We start from the raw sequence: 25,154 nt of genomic DNA, 5'->3' as shown, positions 1-25,154 counted from the left end.
CAATCTGAGACTATTAATGCTTGCATAATAAATTCTCCTCTATAGCCTTCTCTTGAAAAATTGCAGTTAACAGAGAATATGAGGGCTCGATTAGAACCCTCATTTACTGATATTTATTGAGAGTTGGCAATGGAACTGAAAAAATCCAAGATGATAGCTACATAAAGATTCCCTCTTCAATTTTGCTTGAAAATAGTGAGGCTGATTTTGCACTAGATAATTTGATAAATTTAATGTACCCCAATACCATACCTGGATCATCAGATGCTAACATTCCAGTCAACCAAGCAATTCTGTCCACAAAAAATAATTTTGTTGATGAGGTGAACGACATTCTCATTAGCAAATTTCCAGGTGAAGCAGTAGAATATCTTAGTTTTGATAAAACCTTAAATCCAAATTATCAGGGACAGTATGAGGACTTTTTGAATTCTCTTTCCCAAAGTGGACTTCCACCACATAGGCTAATCTTGAAGGTTAATGCACCAATAATCTTGCTTAGAAATTTAGATCCTACTGAAGGCCTTTGTAATGGGACAAGATTAATATGCAGGAATTTGAGCCGAAATGTTATTCATGCTCAAATAGTTATAGGTGATTTTGCTGGAAAAGATGTTTTCATCCATAGAATTCCGTTAGAACCTCCCACTGATGAGCAATACCCTGTCCCATATAAGAGAACTCAGTTTTCAATCCGTTTTTGCTTTGCAATGACAATTAACAAAGCTCAAGGACAAACATTAGATTTTGTAGGTATTTATTTAAGAGAACATGTGTTTTCTCATGGCCAGCTTTATGTGGGGTTATCACGTTCAAGAACAGTTTCACAAGTCAAGTTACTCATTAAGCTTCCATTTTTTGATAAATCTAGAATAAATCAGACAAGAAATATTGTATATAGAGAAGTTCTTGAAGCTTCTCAATTAGCTGTCAAGTAAATGAACATTCTTCTGCTGTTTCTTCAATTTTTAATTAATCCTATCATAATTGTAGTCTACATTTAGAATTAAATTCATCTGTTTGTACCATTTATAAATAAGCATGGCAAGACGTTACCTTCCAGTGAATGAGGTCGTTGAGGGAGTAAAAGGATGGACAGTACTGGCTCAGGTTGTTGCGAGAGGACATGTTCAGTTGAGTCGAGGAGCAAGGCCTGTGAACTACTGCCGCTTCCTTCTTACAGATTCTGAGGTAACAAAAAAATAAAGATATTTCTTCAATTTTTGCATATATCTTTGACTATTTTACAAATTTACAACTTTTCTTCTTTATGATGCAACAGGAAACAAAGGTTTCAGCAGTCATCTATGGCAATGATATCCGTTTTTTTGCTGGCATGTTGATGCCATTCAGGAGATACTATATCTCCAGTGCAGCTCTTCGCAAAGCAGAACCAAGGTATAAGGTCAGTGACTACCCATATTCTTGGGTAATCCATAACAGAATGTTGGTTGAGGAGTATGTTGAGCAAGTTCCACCGGTTATTCCGTGTCACTTTGAGCTCACAGCGTTTGAAAACTTATTCAGATTTGCTGACACAGAAAATTTGCAAAGTAAGTTCATGTTTTATCTTAGATAATCCCAATGTATTCCTTATGTTATCTTCAGCTTATCCTTAGATTGAAATATTCCTTTGAATAATAGATATCCAGGATATTGTCGTGCATGCTTTTCCTTCAAGGGAACAAAGTCTTGATTCAACGACTAGAGACTTGGTTGTTATTAATCAAGTGTAAGCCAATTGGAACAAAAGAATAGACTTTCAATTTACTAAATAAACTTATTACATTCTTTAATTTTTATCATATTTATTGCTTTTTTTAGAAAAGGCCAATGCTCCTTACTCTGTGAAACGAATTTGAAGCAAATGAAGGAGCACAGCTGGCAAACACTATCGCAAACAACAACATCATCATAGTTATGAGAGTCAAAGTAACTACTTTTAACTGTAAGTTACAGCTCCCATTGCTCAAGAAATTATTATTGCTTTGCCTACCATACTTCAACTTTAATGAGCTAATTATATACTATTTTCATAGATCTATGTCTAACAACAAGGCTTGCAAGTTGTCTACTGGTGAATCCACCAACTCCTCAAGCCACTGTATTAAGGCAATGGTAAGCATATCATGCTTTATAATTATACATAAAGACTGAAAAATATAACATATCATATTTATGTTCACAGGTATGATCAGAATCAGCAAGAAATTGCACAACTAATTGAGGAGGCCAGTTACAAAGACTCAACCAAATTGCTGCCTCCGTCCAAACTGACTTATACTATTTTCTTACCTTTTACATTAGTGAAAAATGAATTACTTAACTTTGCATCTAATACAATATAAACTATAGGTCAAGATTGCTTGGATACAAGGAAATACTTCTTTGGCAGCTGAGCAGCGATCTTTTTGGTATGCTGCATGTAGTAACTGTCAAAAGGCTGTAGATGCTAATTTGGAATGGATCATTAGATGTCCATCTTGCAGAGAAGAAAGTGCCGTTGAAGCCAGGTAAACAAGGCATGCAATTTTACAACAGTGCTCTTAACAATAATTCTGTTTTATTTCATTGATTAACCATTATTCACTGCTATCATATACTAGATGCCGTATTGGAATTATCATTGATGACGGAACAAGTTCAATGTATGTAGTATTATTTGGTCTAGATGCTGAAAAACTCATTCCATTCACAGCAGTACAACTAAGTGAAGCTGATGAACACGTAAGATGCTGAAAAACTCATACTATTAACATGCAATATCTCTATTTTCTTTTGTCTATGGTTGCATTGATTGGCCTGCAAATCTGGTAATGTCCCTCTAGTTATTTTGCTATTCTTTCCAAGGACAAGACTCAATCGTAGTCAAGAAACAAAATTCCTAACTGGAACTAGCTAAAAGTTTCTTTTAGCCAGCATTAAGATTGCAACAATCTTTTAATTATCTGGTATAACTGAATTCTTAAGTTGCATGTTGAATTTTAGCTAGGAAAAATGAGTTTTAGTTGAGGAAAATTCTGTTTAATAACTGATTAGCTATTGGAAAGAAAAAAAAATAGCAGGAACCGACAGAGAAAGCTGAAGTTGCAGCTTGTTATCAATGTTTCTTTGGAAAATAATGTTAGCAAATGCATGCAATATGTTTATCTCAAGTGTTATAAGATGTTTGGCTGAAAACTTGTAAAAAGTTAGAAATTTGGGCTGGAATGTTAAAGGAAAGTTCCCAGCTCATGTCGTCGGAACTTCCCAGCTCACGTCGCCTTCAATCTATGTTACTATTAAGCTTTCTTCTGAAATTGCATCATGTTTACATTTTCTGGTAGTCTATAAAATTTCTGAAAATACAGGGTATTGAGCTTGTTTTTTTGTTTATTTGCAAAATATAGGGTGTTGAGGTATTTTCTGAAATTGCATCTGCAATTGATAACCGTGAAGTCCTATGCTTTGTCCACCATTTTGACTCGAATTATCAAAGGCAGAAAGATGATAAGTATAGCATCGTCAAAATATACACTGCTAAAGAATTGGCTGAAATCAACCCGGCAATCATGCGCACAGTTGTCTCTAATCCTGTGGAAGAGCCTGTTCCAACTGCTCCAACCATAACTGAGAAGCCGACCAGCACCATTGAACAGGTTGATTTAACTGCTCGCTCCACTGTCACTGACCAACTTGCCACTGAAGGCAAATCTTCAGCCCAACAATAAAAATGATCCTAGATTCAATTGGGCGCAAGTCTGATAATGCAGATAAGCTAGCCTCTTCAAACATTACTGTAAAAAGAAGCTTAACTTTTAAAACTCCAATTCCCAGAACTAATGTACGTTCTGCTGAGAAGACAACCATTGAAGCTGTTCCCTCAATTGCTGGAAAAAATGGTCCTGAAGACAACAAGCTTGCATCTTCAAAATCTGCTCATATGAGCCCTCTCAAGAAACCACGTGAATCTGCAAAATGAAGCAGTCACACAGCCTCATGTCCTCTTTTGTTCATTCTTTTGTTCATCATGGATGCTACTGAACTTTTAGCATGCTATCATTTGCCATCATATTAGAATCCATTAACATTCTCGCTATGACTAGAAGTTAATGAATTCTAATATATGATATTATGTAACTATTAGCATGCATTATGTATCTCTACTTGAGACTTAATTGTATTGAAAGGTGTGTAACTGCTACTGAAATTATTGACAGCAATCTATGAATGGTAATTATGATATTATGTACCTATTTTGCAACTAGAATTGTTATATATGCTTTTCCAATGATCAGTATTTTTAGGAGGGCCAAGGCTGTGCCTTGCACAGCTTGGTTCCTCTAGTGTAATACTATGAAGAAACCTAAGTATTAAATGTGTGGATTATTATCACTTTACCCCCTTAACATTTGGTGCTCCTATTAATTTTCCCCTTAACGCTATTTTTTAGTCACTTTACCTCCAAGACTAACGGTCAAACTTAACGGAGTTTGTTAATTAAAGTAAAAAGACATGTTTAACCCTTAAAATTATTATCACTTTACCCCCATAAAATATAGTCTCATTATCAATTTACCCCCTAGAGTTATTTTTTTAGATAATTTATTCTACCATTAAACCAACTTAGTAAATTAAAAAACTTTAGAAGAAAACACCCTCCTCTTTGCATAATAAAAATAATAAAAAATTTAAAGTGACTCTTCTCCTTTTTAGTATTAAAAAAAAAAGTCAAAGTATTAATTTCTTTCTTCTTGACAATCTTATTAATATTGAAAAAAAATAGAAAGATGGAGAGAGGGAGGGGGAGAGCTCAATTCTTTTTTTAAAAATTACAAATAAAAAAGAATTACATACTTTTATTATTTTAAAATTATTTCACTTTTTTGTTTACCACCAAATTCCAATCCTAATCTCGACAACCTTTAAGTAATACGATAATGTTAGACTTTTCTTTTTTTTTCTTTTTTTACAAAATCTAATTTTTTGTCTCCTTCTTTCCTATCTCTTTTCCTTTTCCTAGTATTAATAAAAGTGAAAAAAAGAAATTTGACAAAACTCTTTTATTTTTATGTTTTTTGATCTCTTAAAGTAAAAAAAAAGGAAGAATAACCATTCCAAATTTTTATTTTTAATTATATATAAAAAGGATAAATATATTTAAAATTTTTTGACCATACTAGTTAGATTAACGATGAGGTAAAATGCCTAGAAAATAATGTTAGAAACTAAAGTGATTGTGTCACTATAATCTAAACGAATAAAGTGATAATAACAATGTAGTAATGCTATAAAATAAAAGAGTATTTTTGTCCAAAATTTCTTAACATATTGAATTGAATTACTTCTGGCGGTAAAGTGACTAAAAGATAACGTTGAGGGGTAAATTGATAATAGTGTGTTGATCTTGATCCCTATCTTTTGATGTTTACAAAACAAATGGATGATACTAATATCTCTCCAAGAAATATTTTCAGTTATGAAGTTATGTGATTTCATGAACAAGTGCTATTGAAAGAAGACAAAGGTTGCTGAAAGCTGTCGGACGCTCAAAAAGACTGCATCGGACGTCCGACAACCATTGAGTATCTTCGGACGCAGAAAACCAGCCTACCGGACGTCCTAAGGAATTGAAGAAAAATTCCCAGTTTTACATCATACCTTCGGACACAGAAAACCAGCCTACCGGACGTCCGAAAGAATTGAAGAAAATCTCTTAAACTCTCTGCCTGCTGTCGGACGCATAAAACAGGGCTATCGGACGTTCGACACTGCCAACGGATAGTTGACTGTTCAGCTACTTTCTATCCGTTGGAAGCATTTATGAGGCACTTTCTTGGCTCTATATAAATAGTGGTTGGTCAGATATTTCAAACAATTTTGGCACACTGAAGATACAAAAGATCTAGAGAGATTTTAGTGAGAAAATACTCTTCAAAGAAGATTTGTAGTCTTAGTGGTGTGAGGTTCATTGTAAGCTTTTCATTTGTGAGTGAATACTTCATGAGTGTAGCTCTGTGAGGGTTATCCGAGTGATAGTAAAACTTTCTTGCTTGACCAAGTGCGGCTTGGGGCGAGGAGGAAGTGATCCTTCCTTTGTACACAAGAGTGATTGTAATTCATCAACTTGAAGTAACTTGTTTGAATCAATCTACAAGCTCAAGAGGAGTTGGGTAGTTAATTGGTTTGCAATTCTTTCCTTTTTATTTACTTATTCTTACGTTTATGATCTTTAAATTGTTTATCTCTTCTACTCACAAGCACTTGTGCTTTCTTATCAACTGCTCCATTGTGTGGTCGCCTAGAAAAGGGTTGTTTTCGGGCCTTACATAGTAATATAGTTTAAGAGAGTAAAGCGATAATAACACTAAATATGTTAACTGGCTTTGTAGAGAAGTGTATTAATTATGGGCAAGTGGCAGCTTTTTCGTATAGGGGACAAAGAGGACTGAAGATTTGATGCGGTTTGTGCAATTCTTTTTCAGTGTTAACTATGGCCCGGCATGACAAATGGTGTTTTTAGTTTCTAAAACTCCTTCACCAATTTTTTTTTTGTTTATCTAAAATTTTATTGTAATTTATTATAAAATTTGTCAAAAAAACATTTTGAGGTATGTAAAAATTTTTCTTTAACAAAAAAAACTTCATTTTTCTCCCTTTTTTTCCTTTCTTTTTTTCCCCCTTTCTTTTCTTTCCTTTTATTCTCCCCCATCCCACTACAATCTTCTTCTCGCTCCCTTCCTCCTAAACGGCCGCCGTTGCAACAACATCTTTTTTTTTTCTCTCTCTCCTTCCTTGCTCTCCTCTCTTTCTCTTTTCCTCATATTCCTCTCTCTCCCTCTCCCCTCAGAAGAAGAAAGGAAGAAGGTAATTTTTTGTGTGTGTTTTTAGGTATTTTGAATTGTATATTTTAAACATTTTGAGAAATTTTTTAAGACTAGCATTCTGACCCATGCTATGCACGAATTTATATTTCAATTCAAAACAATACTTATATATTATAGTATAAAATAAAGTATATAAACAAAAAAAATTTAAAGAAGTGCATGCTTAACATGTTAAAAAAAAATTATTTCATAAGTACAAAATGGACTTTCTTAATTTTAATATCTTAAATAAGTTGAAATCAAAATTTGTTAACCTATTATTTGTCAATATATGGTAACAATTTTAGTAAAATAATTTAATTTATAACGATTTATATGATAAAGCAATTGTAAACTTATTTATCAATATATCATTTTATACCCATATATCAAAATTTTTAACATTAAAAATATAAAGTATAACTAATTCATTTTCCTCAATTTTAAAAAAAATTTCTCTCATTTTGTAATCCTAAATTGTTGAGTACTTATAGAATAATGCTCTTCATAAATTTTAATATATATTTAAAATAATCTTTGTAAGATGTGTTTCAAAATTTTCAAAATTTTTAAAAACTATCACTCTTTCTATCCTCTCTTACCTGCTAATTAACTATCCGCTGCCTTCTATGATTTTCAAACCTCTTACCACGGTGTCATCTTTCCTGTCATATCCTTACAATCTCATGCTTTCTTCTCCTCTCTCTTCGTCCGATCTTGTAATAATTTATCTTTATTTTTTGACTTTTCCCACCACTCTTTAACTTCTTGATATTCTCTTTCTCTCGTTTATAGCTAACCTCTAACTTTCTATTTTTGCCACCCAATTTTCTATTCGTTTCCCTTCACCATTCTCTCAAACCCTATAAATTCATAATTTGTTTTTTAGGCTAGTAGTACTTTGTTTTCTATTTAGTAATTTCATAATTTAGGATTCACAAATGGTACTATTATTGATATTTTAAATCCATGACCAATGAATATTATTTTTTTTCCATATAATTTGCCCTTTTACTTAGGATTACTGAGTTGAAGAGTAAAATATTGTTATTTACTTTTTTACTTTTAGTAAGGTTGGTGAATTTCCTCTTTATTTACCCTCACATTAATAGATTTCAAATCAAATTCCTATATAAGTAAGCCACTTCTTACATTTAAATTCAAAAGACATGAAAAAATATATAACAATTAAAAAATTTAAAATTCTATAAAAAATAATGAGGAGTTATAAGTATTCTGATTTAATCATCCATAAAACCATCCCCATAATACCTATAGATATAGATTTTTATAGTATTATGTGTTTTATCCTATTTCTTAGGTTAGGCAAAATTGCATTTCCTATTCCTTATTTTCTTTGTAAGGTTATTATCTTAATTATTTATTTAAATCAGAGCTCAAGAAATGGAATACAAACCCAAATGGTAGTCTCACATTTGACTCATTCCCTCTTCATATCTCCACAATTCAGTGCCTGTTACTCATTCACTCTAGAAAGAAGTTCAAAGAGATGGTAAATTGCAGTTTTTTGTGAAATTATGTTGTTATCTCTTATTATTGGGTTGGAGGAGTTTTAATTGAAATGGAATTGTTGATTGGATGAGTATTAATTAGAGTGAGAAGTTGTGTGAGGGGAGGAGTATTAGTTGGAGTGGTATTCTTATTTGATGAAAAGGTGGACATGATGTATTTTACAAAACAAATTAAATATAAAATGGTAGAAAAATGGAATTGAGAAAGGGAAGGTGTGTGGAAGTTTATTACTAAAAAACGCTTCTCAAATTTATATAGATATAGATTATTGTAATTAAAGTTGTTAAAAAAACTTATAGGAGAAAAACTTAGCAAAAAAACTCCTTTGTCAAACAAGCCCTTAGTGTAGAACTTGTAGAAAAACTTAAAAAATTTTCTTTTTCTATCTTTCCTTTTCCTTTTTTTTTTTTTTTGCTTTTTTTTCTCTCTCTCTCTCTCCCCCTCCTTTCCCCTCTCTCCTCCTCCCCTCACCTCACCCCTTCTTCTTCACTCTCCCTTTCCCTGCTACCTTCCAATTAAATGACAGGTCAAGTTTTGGCTAAATTAGGGTTAAATCGATTAAGACAAAACCTATTTAAGAGCTTTAAATGAGTCGAGTTCAAACCAATATAGAAGATTTTTCTTTGGGTCAAGTTTGAACTTATTGAAATTCTCATTCACAAAGGCCAATTGATAGGATTGTGTATCCATATAGAATTTAGTTGAGAAAATAAGCTTAGTAAGGGTAATTTAGTTTAAGGGCAATATAGACCTTTTATTGTGATGTTAGTATGAGCAAATTAGTCAAAAAATTTTTAATATAATTAGTAGGAGCTAATTAATCCATTTATTATCATATTATTATGTGAGAGTATGGTTTTATAATAGTCAGTATGAATTTGTATCATTCACAAGAGCAAATTAGTTCAAATATTTGGGTTTGTTTGGATAGTGTATTATTTGAAATATTATTTGGAATAATTACTGTAACACTTTTTGTGATGTGATGTATGTGAGATAAAAAGGTGATTGAAAATATAAAAAAGTGCGTTGAAAAATATGTTTATGATGCAAGCAAAATATTATTTGGGATAAGTTTTGTATCCAAACACTCCCATTGTTATGTTGGTAGTAGAGGCATATTAGTCAAATAACTTTGAAATTAATTAGTAGAGGCAAATTAGTCCATTCATGTTATATTTTATAATATGGGAGTAGGGTTATATAATTATGAGAGTATAAATTTGTACTGTTTATAAAGATAAATTAGTAAAAAATTTTATCATCCTATTTGTTAGTCATTCCAGAATGACTAATATCACCTTGCCCATAGGAGTATTTTATCCCATAAATAGAAAATTAATTCGGATAGTTTGAATGTATCATCCCATATATAAAATATAACCAAATATGGGATGACACCAGATGATTAATTGAATCCTGTGTGTCATCCCGTGAATCAAATGGGCCTTAGCCCTAAGGCCCATTTGTTTGGGTGAAAAATGTTTTTGGGAAAATATTTTCCATTATTTGGCTGATAATTAATTCGAAAAAATAATTTCTAACAGAAAATAAGTTACGCCGTGCGGAGGAAAATAACTTTTATTTTCCTTTCGTAAGCCTCCAGCAGTGAACCATCGATAAAAGACCAATCCCTTCTTCGTCAGTGATAATAGACCATCTCCAGCAACGTCTCATCGGCAAACCACTCCCTTCTTCGCCGGCGGCATCTCCAGCTGCGGCAAAGACCCGCTTTCAGAGGTAAGCAACTCTTCCAATTAGGTTATTCTCCTTTTAAAAATCAGCTACAATTATCATCTCTCTCTCTCTCTCTCTCTCTTTTCCTTTAAAAGCAGCCAATGTTAACGGCTCATACCCACTCTGGCAGCGACATCTCATCCCCGTTCCTGCAACAGCATCTCTAACAAGGGTGAAGACTCCTCAAGTATTTCCAGAGGTATGATGGTCTCTTATTAGTTTTTTTTCCTCCCTTTTCCTTTGAAAAATTGTCTAGAATTACTGGTGTAGATTCTTGAAGTTGGATTTGAATGAATTTTTGTGGTTGCTTTTGTTTTAGTTTGTTTTTGCCGGATTAGGGTTACATTTGATTTGATTGATGCTAATGAATTAATTTGGCTGCTGAGTTTTGGGGGTTTTTTGATACGTGGAATCTGATTATTAATCTTGGCGCTTTTGTCTCCGCCCTCTAACTTGCTCAGAATCCGGGTAGGGTAGGGTAGGAGAGGAGGAGCTGAACTGGCTAGCACGGTGGAAGACGCAGGGGTAGGCGTGCTCGAACTGCCAACTCCACCCAGGGATAACAGTTGCGAGAATCTCTTCACTACAAGAAAAGCAGGGAAATGATCAGTGCTAGAGCTAACAGAACCCTTCAGGTCACAAAAAAAAATATTTAGACATAAGTATTTATGGGTGGCCAGGTCATCCGGGGAGAGAGATCTGAGGTCGAGGGTAGGAGCAGACACGTCTGCTCGGATTAGGCTAGCAGCCCAGAGTTGGGCGTTATTAAACTCCTTCATGTTCAGCCTTATGTCCGAACTGAGCAGGCAGTCCAGTTCGGTTTCATACAGAGGAGAAGGAACAGGGTCAGTGACCTGGGTCTCCTCCCTCCAGGTCAGTGGGAGAAACCCAATGTTTTTCACATAGAAGAATTGGGCTTTCCATGCTCGAATTGAGGAAGAAACACCAGCAAACAGCTTGCGGGTGGGATACTTCGCTCCACTCCTACAAGCGAAGTAGAACCAACCCGGAACATGGCCACTGATTTTCATATGGAAAAATGACCTAAATAAATCGGAGTAAGGGATTTCGAGAACTCGGCATAATATGAAGAAGCCAAGGATAGAACGAACTGCATTGGGAATGAGTTGGGTTATTCGGATGCCCCAGAAAGGTAGGATTTCAAAAAGGAAGTTGGGAATAGAAAGGCGAAAACCAGCTATGAGCTGATTCTTGTATATGGCCACAAACCCAAGGGAAGGTCGGCAAGCGTACTCCCCAGATCGGGCAGCCTTAACTTCGAACTAGACGGGAATGTCGTATTTCCCCACCAGTTCGTCCACACCCTCCTGCTCTAGAATAGGAGAGATCACATCGACTTCACCGAAGTCGATATTGGTCCCCTTGGAAGTCTCTGCCACAGCCTAAACTGGAACTGCGTGGGTGGCAGGCCCCGCTACAGGCTAGGCAGGCTGTTTGGGCGGATTCACCATTTGAACAGGAGGATGAGCAGGAGAGGGGACGTACTCAGACCCTGACGAGCTAGGGGAAGAAGAACTAGAAGGAGAAGATGAGAATATTATTTCTACTGGGACAGGTCGGGCTATCCTACGCTTAAGAGCTGAACTAGTGATGTCAGATCGTTCGGAAGAAGACATAAAAGAAGGGAGAGGAGACTTACTAATGAAAGATGGAAAGGTAGCTCGGGCGCTAGGTGCTGCCCAGAAAGGAGTACGAACTGACTCTTGACACCTAAGGACAGGACGCACGAACAGACTCTTGAGAGAAGTAGAAACGTACGAACTGACTAAAGGATTTGGAGATTGAACAAAATGAAGAGGAAAGTATGAGAATGATGTCTGGTGGGGCCCATTTATAGGGGACCACCAGAGCGGGAAGATGAAGTGTCCTGAATTAAATTTCGAATTTAATACCAGCAACCACTACACGACGTAACGGTTGAACTAGTAACTGTCATTATGGAACGACGTGATGATTGGAGTGACGGTTACGTAAACAAATGTGACGGTTATCCCAACAGACGTGGCGATTACAAAACTGTGGGCCCCACACTGAACTGACGCGCCTCTCGAAATTTGGTCTAGACTCATGCGACTTTTTAATGACTCTAGACTCCAAGAGGGCTAGTATCCAAGGCCACTTGTCAGTTCGGACAGGTGACATGTCAGTTTGCGCAAGTTAGCTCGGGCTCTTATGAAGACCAGTTCGGACAAGACCACTGCCCCCTAATTGGGTGGGCCTAGTGAGCCGGAACTCCCGAGCCTTTCGAAACCAACAGACGGAGTCCAAAAAGGAGTCCACTACTAGTAGCCTAATAGGGCTCATAAATCCTATAAGGAAATTACTACCCAGAGTCCTATAAATATAGCACAATAGGACAAAACAAGGTACACTATCTACAGTAACTATACTATTACTCTACTCGTAGATATCACTGACTTGACCATCGGAGTAACAACGGGGAGCTAGTCCGTTGTTCATTCCTTTGTAGGTCAATTCGGGACCACCTTACTAGCACCAATTCGCTCATTTTCAGTTCGTTCAGCCCTCTGCTACTCTGTTCAAATCGTGCTCTTGACAATCGCATCAGTAGGAAATTACCTTAACTCGGATGGCTATTGGACACACTATATGATCAACGACATGATCCACAAATGATGCTTTTGACCAATTTTTTTTTTCAAATTTCTTTGCTTTGGACTTAAACCAAATATGAATATTTTTTTTATATAATTAAACCAAATAAGAATCTAAGTCCATACCACAATCGTCAAAGTATCTTCTTACATGTAAGAATATCTAAATAGTACATGATTCATGATCGGGATCCATACCAAACTCAAAAAAATAACCTTTCATATAACTTTCGGACAGACCACAAGTCCGCATTCACGCAAGAGTTTTGAGGGAAACTCCAGACCAAACTTCAAAGAAATGACAAGCCAAATATATGTGTAAGAAGAATTTCCCCTCCCTATTTACAGCCTCTCTCCACTTATAACCCTTTTTGTCCGTTTCACCTTTACCCTCAACACTTCCTAGTTCCTATTGCGCCCCTTCTTCTTTCGCCACCGCCCTCAACTCCAGCAACCCAAGTGCAGGGACTGATCGACCCCGTCTGAGTTTTTATTAATTCCCTTTTCCCCCAGGTATATTTCCCTACATGCCCAAGAAATTCTTTACTTTGTTTCTGCAAAAAGCTTTCGTAATTCAGGATAAGGGGATACGTTGCAGTTCACTGTGGCAGTAGGAATTTATGTTCTTTATTGATATATAGCAGGAAGTGAATTAGAGCTAATTTAGAGTATTCTTTATTCTTGACCCTCTTAAGGATCTGAATCTTGTTGCATTTTGCAATTATGCCCTAAGATGTGAATTGGGGATTTTCTTTCTTCCTTTTTTTTAACGTTGTTGTGTGTGTGTGTGTGTGTGTGTTTTTTTTTTTTTTTTGGGTGGGATCTGTTATGATGTTTGAATCATGAATTTATACAATTCTATGATTCACTAGTTCTGGCTGTCCAGTGGAAATGTTGTACTTGTGATTCAGTGGTGGATGGACTGATAAACAGAAATTTCTGAACCCCTTTAATTTGTGCGTAAGTTTTACTCTAGATTGTCTTAACATGGCGGCGAGTTTTTAATCCTATAGACGTTCATGATGATTTTGTTTTTTTCTCTTGGTTTTTGAAATTAATTGTCTATGATTTCCTATTTGGATACAAAAAAAAAAGGAGGAGGAGGAGGAGGGGGGGGATGGTTAATGTGGGGCTGATGCATCTGTGTAAATGGCTTGCCTTTGCTTCCATTGTGTCTTAGTAGTGAATGTGGAAAATTGAATGCTATGTTTAACCCAAAGGTAGAAGGGGCTAAGAGGAGGGAGGAGGGAGAGTGAGAAGGGTTTCTGTATGATGACTAGCTTAGCTTAGCTTCTTGGAGTACAATAGCATATTAGATAGTAACAGGATATTACACTTGTATTAAACTACGTGTCTTGATACTAATGAGAATCATAAAATTTTTGAATCTTCAAAGAACAGGTATTACTTGTAGTCTGTTAAAGAAGTAACTTATATTTGTAATCTCACTCTGATTATTCTGTAATTGATGGGTTGAAATGTTAGTATTGAATGATGGGATATTTTTATGTTCTTGCATTAGATTTGTTTCTCATTGAATTCCCCTCCTCCTGGATGGTGAATAGTATCTGTTCTCGTACAATATGTAGAATTTAATGGTAACAGTTTTTTGATAGGAAGTTAGTTGTGATGGACCCAAATTTGAAGCTGGCCGGCAGTAGAAGCTTCGCCAGTCCCAAACAACTGCATATTGCTGATAGTAGTGATATGATTAGCAACTTGCCTGATGCTGTTCTTGGTTGCATTCTATCACTAGTTCCAACAAAAGATGCCATGAGAACAAGTGTCCTGTCAAAAAGATGGAAAGGACTGTGGCTTTCTGTTTCTCATTATGTGTTTGATGAACATTCTCAAGGAGACAGGATGCTGTTTGTGAACCTTTTGAACAGAGTGATTCATCGAGAAACATATATCGATAAACTGTCAATTTCATGTCGTGACTTACATGATCCATTGCTTCTTCATTTGTTCCTGTGCAATGTTAGAGAGCTTAATCTTAGTTTTTCGGAATTTGATGGCCCATTCAACTTTCCTAGTTCTGCATGTTCTCTTGAATCTCTCATTTCTTTCAAACTGAAGCTATGCTATAATGTTCTCAATCTTCCATCTAATATCTGTTTTTCCAGTTTGGAGACCTTACATCTTGAGTGCATAACTTTTCCAGATAAGCCTTCAAATCAGCAGCTATTTTCAAATTGCTGTATGCTTGAGCATTTAGTTTTGGATAAATGTCGATGGACAACTGATAATAATGTCATCCATGCTCCCAAAGTTAGGAATCTAACCATACATGACGAGTTGATTGAACGTTTTACCATAAGCAAGTTTGTGATCACAATCATTGGATCAGAAATTCAATTCCTTAAATACGAGGGTGGTCTTGAGAATGAATATATCCTCGCAGACCAGCCATCATTAGCTGTAGCAGATATCCATGTTGCTGAGGTGCCACGTCTCTTTGACAATGACAGAATCGTTGCCTTCCGTGCATTTCTCCTTCTCACAAAGCTGAAGAATGCAAGATGTCTAACAATTACACCTGATACTGCTGAGGTATTTATTATTTCCCCGCTCGTTTCTTGTGCTTATTCGAGCCCCTTCCAGGACATGTTGTAAAATACATTCTCAAACATCATTTAGTTATATTTGTTACTTTGCATTGTGCCTAAAATTTTTAAGTTGATGCTTGAAATTTTTCTGTGTTTCTCCCTCTTAGGTCATTACCAGTTATGAACGTGAATGTCCTATTCCGTGGCCTGACTTCAACAATTTAACCAAACTGGAAATTACTGAATCTTCAATGGATTTAACTTGTGATTTGTTATTATTGCTCATCAGTAGAGCACATTGTCTGCAGTCTCTTGCATTTTCCCAGGTACTTGAACAATTAGGATCCCCAATAAATTTTTCATTTGCTTCAAAAGAGCAATATTTCTTTTCTTTTTTTTAAAAAAAAAAATTGACTGGTTTTTCATGCATCTAATTAGGGAATCTTTGTACCTGAGGATGAAGACTGGGAGTGGGATCATGTTCCTGAGTGCTTCTCAACACATCTTAGGAATATCCATATTGGGGATCTGTGTGGATATCCTTATGAGCTCTCTATACTAGGTTTTTTCTTGAAGCACGCAATGGTTCTGCAAAAGATGGTTATATCTTTTTCGGTTGACATGACAGAAAGCTTAGAGAAGCAGGGGGTCATACGTGCAAAGTTGCTAGCGCTTCCGAGAGGCTCAATTTCATGTGTAATTGACTTCTGCTAACTTTTTAAAGCTCACAGTTTGAGTTTGCAAGGAAGCTGTTTACATTTGCCTAGGGGCGAAGGATTTTTGCCTGATCTAATATTACTTTGATAGATGCATCTCTGGAGTTTTCGCATTGCAGTGGAAGCCAATGTACCGGGGGGCCTCAGAAATTGTTTGCATGTCTCTTTGCTTGGTGATGATGTGGGTACATTTGCCAAGGAGGCAAAACTCAAAATAGTTATGAAAGAAAATGTGATGTCCCCACCCTAATGCTAAGTTATTTTTCTCCTTGTTCATTTCTTACACCATTCGATTGCATTTATAAATTAGATCACAGATGATGTTTTGAACAAATAGCAAAGACAGAAAGAAATCTCCTGGTATGGTCATTTTGTACCAACTTTCGCAGCTTACTTGGGGGTAGCAACCCTATATAGCCCATTGGAGCTCAGTGTACAAATGACCTGAACGTGTATGTGCAAAACATTAGTACATTCTTTGCTTATATGTGTATAAATATAAGCATTTGATTTGTTAGTGCGACATGTTCATCATATATCTTGTTTAACAAACATAAAATATTAATTCTAAAAACTTCAACTCAATTGAGTTAAGTTTAATCGAATTTGAACTCGAACTTGACTTAGATAAACAAATGATTAAGCTTGTATATGAGTTCAAATTTTAGGAGTTTGGTGGGCTTGAACTTTAAGCGTTTAGTTTGAGTTGAATAGTGCACGTTGGAATTCAAATCAAGTCGTTTACATCCCTAATTTTTACCAATGCTACTGAAGAGAGGAAATATTTCTAGCTGAAATAGCTTGACAAGCTGAAGTTAGCCTACATTTTTTCAGCTGATATACAGGTCTGGATTAAGTTAACTAGCAAAACCTACTTAATTGCTAGTCTACAAAGTACCATCCTCAAAACACTTTCCACCAAAGTATTTAAGAGTCCTGCTAAAGTATTTAAGACTCCTATAAAGGACTACGGTAGCATATTTTTGTCCTTTCATCTATTTATACTTTCAGAATACTTCCTCAGCCATAAAGAGAGTCAATTTTAGGTACTTCTATGCTGAAATGATATGACCCAAAGGAATCCAGTCCATGTCAAATGCCCATGGGTGAATTTTTGACATTTTATACTACTAGGGACTTGAGTCAAAATATGAAACATGAATTGTAGGAGTCAATATCAAAACTTTAGAAAGTGTAAGGGTAAAAAAATTAAAAAAAAAAAAAAAAGAGTGACTCAATTACATTTTATAAGTCAGTAATCTTCTAGTAGGGTCATTATAATAGTTAAAATCTAGCCCCTGGGTACATTACCAATCCTATTATAATAGGGTACTTGCCACATGTTCACATACTTGACTTTAATTATCATTATAATGTTTTTTGGGACATTACTTGTATCTGGATCATTACAACGTTTCCGCTAAATTTAATGAATTTTGTCATCTTTACAATTTAATTCAAAACATGAGTTGTCATGTTGTACGTTTTGAAACCACGGGAGGTTTTTGTGTGTATTAGGTTTATCACAGAGAGTTTTTTTGTTTTTTACTTTAAAAAATATATAAATGAGGGACAAGTAAATAATAATTAATATGAAAAAAGAAATTAAATAATAATTAATATGAAAGGGACATTTTTTGCTCTAAAAATTAAAGCAGAAGGGCAATAGACCTATTTATTGAGTTAAAGGAAGTGCAACTGAGAGTAAAGGTTAAGAGGGTTTAATACTTTTAACCCTTATAAGACAAATAAAGTTTGCTTGCAAACATTTGTACCATCTACTGCTTCACTTCTTCACTTGGAAGTACAGAGTCAAATTTACCATGACCAGTGAATGTGGTTAAATAAAAAAAATGATCCATCAAAATTAAAATGGAAGATTTGTCTAAATACATATAATACTTTACCAAAATGTCAATACACTGGTATGATTTTTCCAAAATGTCAATTTGCCATATAATTTTATCTTGCACCAAAGTAACCATAACATTTCCAAAACGCTCGATGAATGCGGAGAATAGATAACCTAATATGCACTTATTTTATTTTATTCTATTTTTTTTCTTTGTTTAAAAACGATCACTTAAGAACTACCCATATTGAAGCAAAATGCAATTCCAAAATTTCGAAATGGTCAAATGTCAGTGCGAGTGATAAGCACGCGAATATCATAAATGTCAATCGAATTAATTTACTGTACTCTATTTGAGCATAACTATGCAACTCTAGTTTCATGGGTGTTTTGTAACTGTATGCTTGTATTAAGGACTCACTTCACTTTGCACCTCAAAATTTTCCAGTAAATCTCATTTTGTACCATCAACTTTTATTTTAAACACATTGCAACTCAAAATTACCAATTGCAGTCACATTACATGTCTAGAACACCTTACATACAAAATTTGCCAATTCACATTCAAGTAGTAATATTATGTGCAATTAATGAAAGTATACAAATATATCTTGTCTATTCAGTGTTGAAAAAACTCATTAATCTTTGAAAATCTAAAAGAAAAAAAAAAGAGTGAAGGCATAATCTTTTTTCACTTTCATTAACAGTAAAACTCATTGGGGAACCTAAGGTAAAAAAAGCCATTGAGGGTGATTAGGAGTATTTCGACAGGATTAAGGCACAAAACTTCTAAATAAGGAATTAGATGCGCAAAGTGGAAATTACTGCAAAATTGGAGGGTGTAAAGTGCAGTTAATCTTTCTGCAAAATAATCACAGATTAATTATCCTAGTTGCTAGCCTCAGCGCGTGAGGCGTTTTTGTGATGAAGAATCGCTGCGGAAAGGGATTAGTTGATAATAATCGCATTGGAAAGTGATCAGTTGGAAAATAACTAGAGTAAAACTGATAAATACTGAATATTCCAGCAAAGGCTAGTAGTGATCTAGTGTGCACGAATCACCGTATCAACCTTAATCCAAGTTGCAATGGTGTTCAATTTCGCATTCAACACATGAATCTAGCTGATGATCTATTTTGTGTATTATAGATATCCATAGATTTTGCTAAATTGGAGAAAGCTGCAAAGGCCATTTATTTTCGTACGTAAATCCAAATTTTGAATGCGCACGGCTTAAAGTTTCCATCTCTGAAATATAAGCTCATAATAAGCATCAGGCTACTCAAACAGATCCTTTGTTGCTCAGCCCGCAATTGTGTCAAATTATCTATTTAGACCATATTTTCAAAATCAGCAACTGGACTCACTCTGTCTAGAGAGCTTAAACCCCCAGACAAATGCTTTTCTGTCGGAACCAACCAGCTACTAGTAACAAACACTTACCCAGAGACTGACTCCAGATAAAATAGAGGCCAACTATTCTAAAAGCTAGATATGAGAGCACTCATTCGCAAGACACATAAAAGGAATGATAGCGTTTGATATCCTTTGAAACCAAAATAATTAACCATCCACAGCAATATAAAGATCTTTCTCACTCATTGCAGCGACCTAGTCCAGCAAATAAAAGTACTTAGAACTACAGCAACAAAATTGCAGAAATCAGTCACAGGCTTACTCATATCCAATAAGACCAAACATGTTACATAAACAAGTTGGGTTTGGATGCCTTGTATGTGGTCTTCAGCTTTCGGCTAGGTGGCCTGACCTTCTTGAACACTAAGGGGAACCTGATTTTGGAGTTATGGAACTGCTTGGTACTCTCCCTCTTGCAAAGCTTAGCAGGAACAGTGGCTGTCTTGATGATCTGAATGCAGTGATAACGAACCCTGTGACGTGAAGCCATTTCAGTGTACATCTGTTCAACAGCACCATTCAAAGTGGTATCACGGTACTCCTTGTACATGTTGTGATAGCCAGTTCTACTCTGATACCTCAACCAGATTCCATAGTTCTTAATTGTGGTTGGGTTCTTCTCAAAGATCTAGAAAATATTATGCAAAAAGACAGACAGAATATGTCAATTTCCATTCTCACAAATGTAATATTTGCACTGGAAAATGAACGACCAACAGCAACAGAAACTTTCAGCAAAAGAAAAGCAGGGAAAACATTTTCCTTGTACTTTTTTCTCAAGCAGCCCCTTGGTGGGATAACTAGAGGTAAAGATTTTTATAGCTCTCCCTGTGTGAGATCTGGTAATTGAGAACTAGCCATACTAAAAAACAAGACGTGTGATCCTATCAAGCTGATAATCCATAACAAATTAGAAACCAAAAGGATCAGAGAAATTATTAATCAGCACTAATTAAACAAAAGACTGATTAGTCAATAGCAACAATTATCAACTTGTAAGACAAGTATCTGTTGCAATGCTACATACCGTACTAATTTATCCACGAAAATATATATTTTTCAGATTTAAAACTGATTACATTTTTATTTCCCAATATACCTCATACAACTCAGACAAAATTATAAAGGCTTTTGCCTATGAGATAAATCAATACCAAAATACTTGGTACAGCCAAGTCGCCAAGGATGAAACACAGAAGCCTCATGAAAGCACCAAAATGTAAACCATTGAAGCAAATTTGAGTGCACTGTTAAGCAAAATTTTAGGGTCTCTAACTCAGACAAATATCAAACTGGAAAAATACCTCATTAATAGCAAGAACCTGGCCATTGCTCTTCTTAACCTTCTTAAGCTTCCTCAGAAAGTACCTTTTCACATCAATCCATCATAAACCAAATAATCAGAAAATGATTAAAAAAACATAAGTTCCGAACTGCATCAGAAGAAGACATCTTTTACAACTGGAAAGGTCAACAACTCTCTTGTAGCTATATAAACTACACTAAACCCATTTTTCTACATTAACATACCAACACTTTAAGCAATATCAACATTACAAGCTGTTCAAATTTACATGCATTTATCATACAACAAGAACACTTATCTTCATATAATAGAATTCTGAGTACTGATGATCCAAAGAAAAATATTGACCATCTCCAACCCAAAATTGGGCAACCAAAGTCTATGATACCCACCTCCCCTGTTCCTCTGATTAATACTATTTTCACCTTTTCTACACTAGTGGACCAATTGTCAAGTTATCCATGCCAAAAGAAAATTTAGAACAATGACAAAAATCAGTTACTATAAACAAATAATATCTTAAACAAAGCAAGTCCTGCCACCAACCCCCACCCACTCTCAAACACACACAAAACCCAGGTTACAACCCATGGTATCTGAACTACCACTTTGAGCTCATATCACTCAAACCCTTAAAAGTTAAAAAGCCCAACAAAACATTATCAACTATCCATGCATATCTCAACATGTGTAAGCCACATTTGTGAGTCAAAAAGATTTCAAATACAAATGCATTTCCCACATAAAAACCTCAATAATTCCAATCTCAACTGAAAACCAAATTCCACTAGTAACAAACAAATCCACTATTACCAAACATCCACAAAACTATTCTGGTACACACACATTTCAGCTATAAATAATGTTACACCTTAAACAAGAGTACTCTCTCAGTAAAAGAATAGCTTTATAATCCCAAAATACGCACCAAAACTTGGACTTGGCGCGGACTTCATTGGTCGCCCAAAGCTTCATGCGGTAGATCTTGGGATGCTCATCGGTCTCCGACGGCAAAGCTCTGCCGACCACCTGGTACTGATGAAACTACACCCACAAACACACAAATTCCAAAAACACATCAAATAACTCATAATTTCAAAACCCTAATTTATCAACCGGCCAAATCCAGGCAAAAAACCGTCAATAAACCAAAAGAATCAGTAGATTTAGGGTTTCTGAGAACAGAAAGACGGTAAACGAACCCTGTAATTCACCATTTCAGCGCTCTCCTCTCTCTCTGTGCACTGTGTATTGTGTGTACCGGGGTGCGTGACGGCGAGAGGCGTTTGAAAAAGAGAGAGAAGGGTTTTGTTAGGGTTATATAGGAGATGCGGAGGCTGATTACTCAGAAAACCCTACGCGCCGTTAAAAATCGGGTTAATTACATTTACCTCCCTCAAAGTTAGGCCAAATTACAAATTGATCCTGATGTTTGACCATGTAACTTTTGTCCCCCTATCAGTTGCACCGTCCAAATGTTAGTTAACAAACAAATCAAAATGACACAAAGTACCCTAGTGCTAAAAGAATTGCAATACAATCAAAGAATCTAGAAAGAGCCATTCTTATGTGAAAATGAAACAAGAAATTCAAACAAAGGTCGTAGAACAGTGGAAAAAACTAACAACCAGATTATAAGGAAAAAAGAAAAATATATTAAGATCAAACTTTAAATACGGAACCAAAACAAGGGAAAGAGGACAAAAAATGGGTTTACACAAACCAAGAAAAAAAGAATTAAAAAAAAAAGCCAACAACAAAAGAACATCAATAATCAAGGGTTTGAAAATTTTCAAATTCTATTTGGTTAAGTATCCTAAAGTATATAAGCATGCAAAATTTTTCGACGTTTTCTTAACCTAATCAAGGGAATAAATTTGTGTGCTACTAGTCAAAAAAATAAAAAGAAAAGAAGATTTGAATATTGAGTAGAAAGATACATTCGCCATTGAAATTAGGAGATATTTTAAAGAGTTTGATCAGGACCATTACTCAATGGCCTCACATGGCAAATACGGATGCCAGCATTGGCATTGAAAAATATGTAGGAAAATTTTATGTCTATCATTTGAATCAATTTCAACATGCATCATCCTCTTGGAGTTGAATCTATTATACAAAAAGGGAGAACCGTGTAATACCACTTCAACACACATATATGCATAAATCAATGCAATATAAAATTGAACCAAGTTTGCTTCAAATCTGAGAGTTGGGTCCTTGTTGATTCATTTGGCGTCGCCTGAATAATAATTCTAGCTTGATTTACCTATATGTACTTGATAATCTGTTCAAAACTTTATCTTATTTATTTCAATCAAAACTATGGAATTTATATGTGGACATAAGTTTCCGGAGTTTGGCATGAATTTGGCGGTGGAAGAGGTAATATTGGGTTTAATCTGTATGAATTTCATGGTTAGTTTTTGGTAGATTTCATGATAATAAAACTTGTACACAATAAATTGAGTACAAAGATTTTTTTTCCTTTGAAAGAGGATTTAAATAATTAAAGACTGAGGTTGCGAGAGTGGTGGCTCTAATCATTTGCCAAAGACCAACCGTCGCCTATTTTGATAAGGCTAGAATTTTGGATGTTGGTAGAACAAGGAATACAATTTAGGCTTGAAGGGTATTTTAGGACCTCAACATAACTTTTATACTAATTTCGTTTGAATGTCAGTGGTCAACGCTAATTGATTGACGACAAGGGTGTAAACGTTATGAATTTTTTGTATTTGGAGGTCTTTCGGTAATATGGTCAAATCTAAGGGTCAAGATAGTAATTTGGCAAAACCTAACAAGAGGTAAACATAATGAGTGTGTTTGGATTGTAAGTTATTTGAAATATTTTTACTGTACCATTTTTTGTGATGTGATGTATGTGAGATAAAAAGGTAATTGGGAAGATAAAAAGGTGTATTGGAAATTGTAATGGTGATGTCAGCAAATATATTTGGCCAAATAATTGGCTGTCCAAACACACTCATAACGGAGGGTTTTGGAACGGAGAATTGATATAAACTCCATAATTATTATTTAGATTACTACTATAGAAATTGGAAATTTGAAATTATTTCTAAAAATTCGAAGTTTTCCAATTTTCCAATTTCCTAGTAACCTGGAGGGTTTGGGACAAAACTCAAGTCTAATTCCCGTTTAGAAATGAGGCCCGTCCCGTCACCCATTAAAAAAATTAATATATAATTTTACACATATATAAAATCATATATCAAATATATATATTATAATTATATATTTTATTATAATGTTAGTATAATTATATAATATATTTATAATTATTATAATTATAATTATTATATACACATATATAATATATTATATGAATATATATTATAATTATTTAATTAAATATAATTATATTTATATAATATATATATTATAAATTTATGAATATTATATAATAATGTAGTTATATTATTTATAAATGTATATTATATGTGCATAGAATTATTATATAATTATAATTATATATTTATATTATAATAGTTGTATAATTATATTTAATTATATATATAATATTTAATTTAATTAGTTACAAACTTATAATAATAATATTATTATTTATATATATTATATAATGTATATTACTATATGTAATATAATTGATATTATCAATTATACATGTTTACTAATAGAAATTATTAATTAGTTATACTAAATTTACTAATATATTTATTCTAATACATTTAATTAGTAAAAATTTCTTATATTCCATTTTGAAAGAACCAACGAACCAAACATCAATTATAGTAATGATATACATTCCTAGTATTGAACCAAACAGATGTATTGGAATGACTGATTCAATTCCAAATTTAATTCGAATTCGATTCCAAACACGAACCAAACGTCACCTTAGATGCCGGGCTTTTTTCAGCCGTGGGTTGAGTTAGTGGGACCTAATTAATACATGGGTTGTAGCTCCATTTAAGGATTATTGTTAATTGCAGATTGGTTAAACCTTGAGCTCGCCCAAATGTTTATTGAAATTTGAACCCAAAAAAAAAGGACAAAGAAAAGATAATCTTTCCTTTATTTAAATTTAAGTTTCTTTTTGACATATGAAACAAGATTGTACCCTAAATTTGTGGGAAAGAATAACAAAAAAATGAAAAATATTTGTTGAACCTTAAAAACTTAGAAAAAAAAGGCTATAGGGTTGTTTTCTAAACCCAAAATTTTTGGGCTTGATTAACATCATTTTAATTTGGTGGATAAATTCTAATTTGGGTTTTTTTTTTGGCGCAAAAGAGGCTATAGGGTAGTTTAATAACAAAATCATATTTTGTGTGTAGAAAATTCTGACATCAATTGGGAAATATAGGGTCGATTGTGGTTAGACTTGTACAATTGTAACCGCAACCTCTCATTGAGTGGTTTTTTTACTCTGTAGCACTACCTATATCTCCAGATGAACAAGAATGAATCAAATTTACAGTCTAATATATTTCTCCTAACATAAATAAATTTAACCACGGTAACAATTTTTAGCGCTGGAAGCAAATTCTAGCCAATTCTTAGCCAGATATTACCAAGTAAT

At 34.5% G+C, this 25,154-nt stretch overlaps 3 protein-coding genes across 5 annotated transcripts; 2 read left to right on the top strand and 1 right to left on the bottom strand.

Annotated features, from left to right (window-relative positions):
• The first annotated feature begins 233 nt into the window (after positions 1–233).
• On the top strand, positions 234–938 carry LOC140014104 (uncharacterized). Its single transcript, XM_072064502.1, has one exon. It carries the CDS (start codon positions 234–236, stop codon positions 936–938), a length of 705 nt encoding a protein of 234 aa, XP_071920603.1.
• A 12,018-nt stretch (positions 939–12,956) lies between these two features.
• Positions 12,957–16,396, top strand: LOC113707614 (putative F-box/FBD/LRR-repeat protein At5g22670). Of its 3 annotated transcripts, none has more exons than XM_027229877.2 (4): positions 12,957–13,264; positions 14,357–15,304; positions 15,468–15,626; positions 15,739–16,396. In XM_027229877.2, the coding sequence occupies exons 2-4, from the start codon at positions 14,381–14,383 to the stop codon at positions 16,012–16,014; spliced, it is 1,359 nt and encodes a 452-aa protein (XP_027085678.1). In that variant the 5' UTR covers positions 12,957–13,264; positions 14,357–14,380; the 3' UTR covers positions 16,015–16,396. The 3 variants fall into 3 exon arrangements, with proteins under 3 accessions (XP_027085678.1, XP_027085677.1, XP_027085676.1); XM_027229876.2 differs by having other exon boundaries at positions 12,958–13,264; positions 14,372–15,304; XM_027229875.2 differs by having other exon boundaries at positions 12,958–13,264; positions 14,368–15,304.
• A 2,992-nt stretch (positions 16,397–19,388) lies between these two features.
• Positions 19,389–21,942, bottom strand: LOC140014316 (large ribosomal subunit protein eL20). The gene is made up of 4 exons (XM_072064957.1): positions 21,793–21,942; positions 21,519–21,634; positions 20,589–20,652; positions 19,389–19,912 (listed from the first exon to the last, which is right to left on the bottom strand). Exons 1-4 carry the CDS (start codon positions 21,805–21,807, stop codon positions 19,571–19,573), a joined length of 537 nt encoding a protein of 178 aa, XP_071921058.1. The 5' UTR covers positions 21,808–21,942; the 3' UTR covers positions 19,389–19,570.
• Between the last annotated feature and the right edge of the window lie 3,212 nt (positions 21,943–25,154).

The sequence above is a fragment of the Coffea arabica genome, chromosome 9c (assembly GCF_036785885.1).
Source record: "Coffea arabica cultivar ET-39 chromosome 9c, Coffea Arabica ET-39 HiFi, whole genome shotgun sequence".
In the NCBI taxonomy this organism is placed as follows: domain Eukaryota; kingdom Viridiplantae; phylum Streptophyta; class Magnoliopsida; order Gentianales; family Rubiaceae; genus Coffea; species Coffea arabica.
This window is presented reverse-complemented; position numbering and strand designations above follow the sequence as displayed.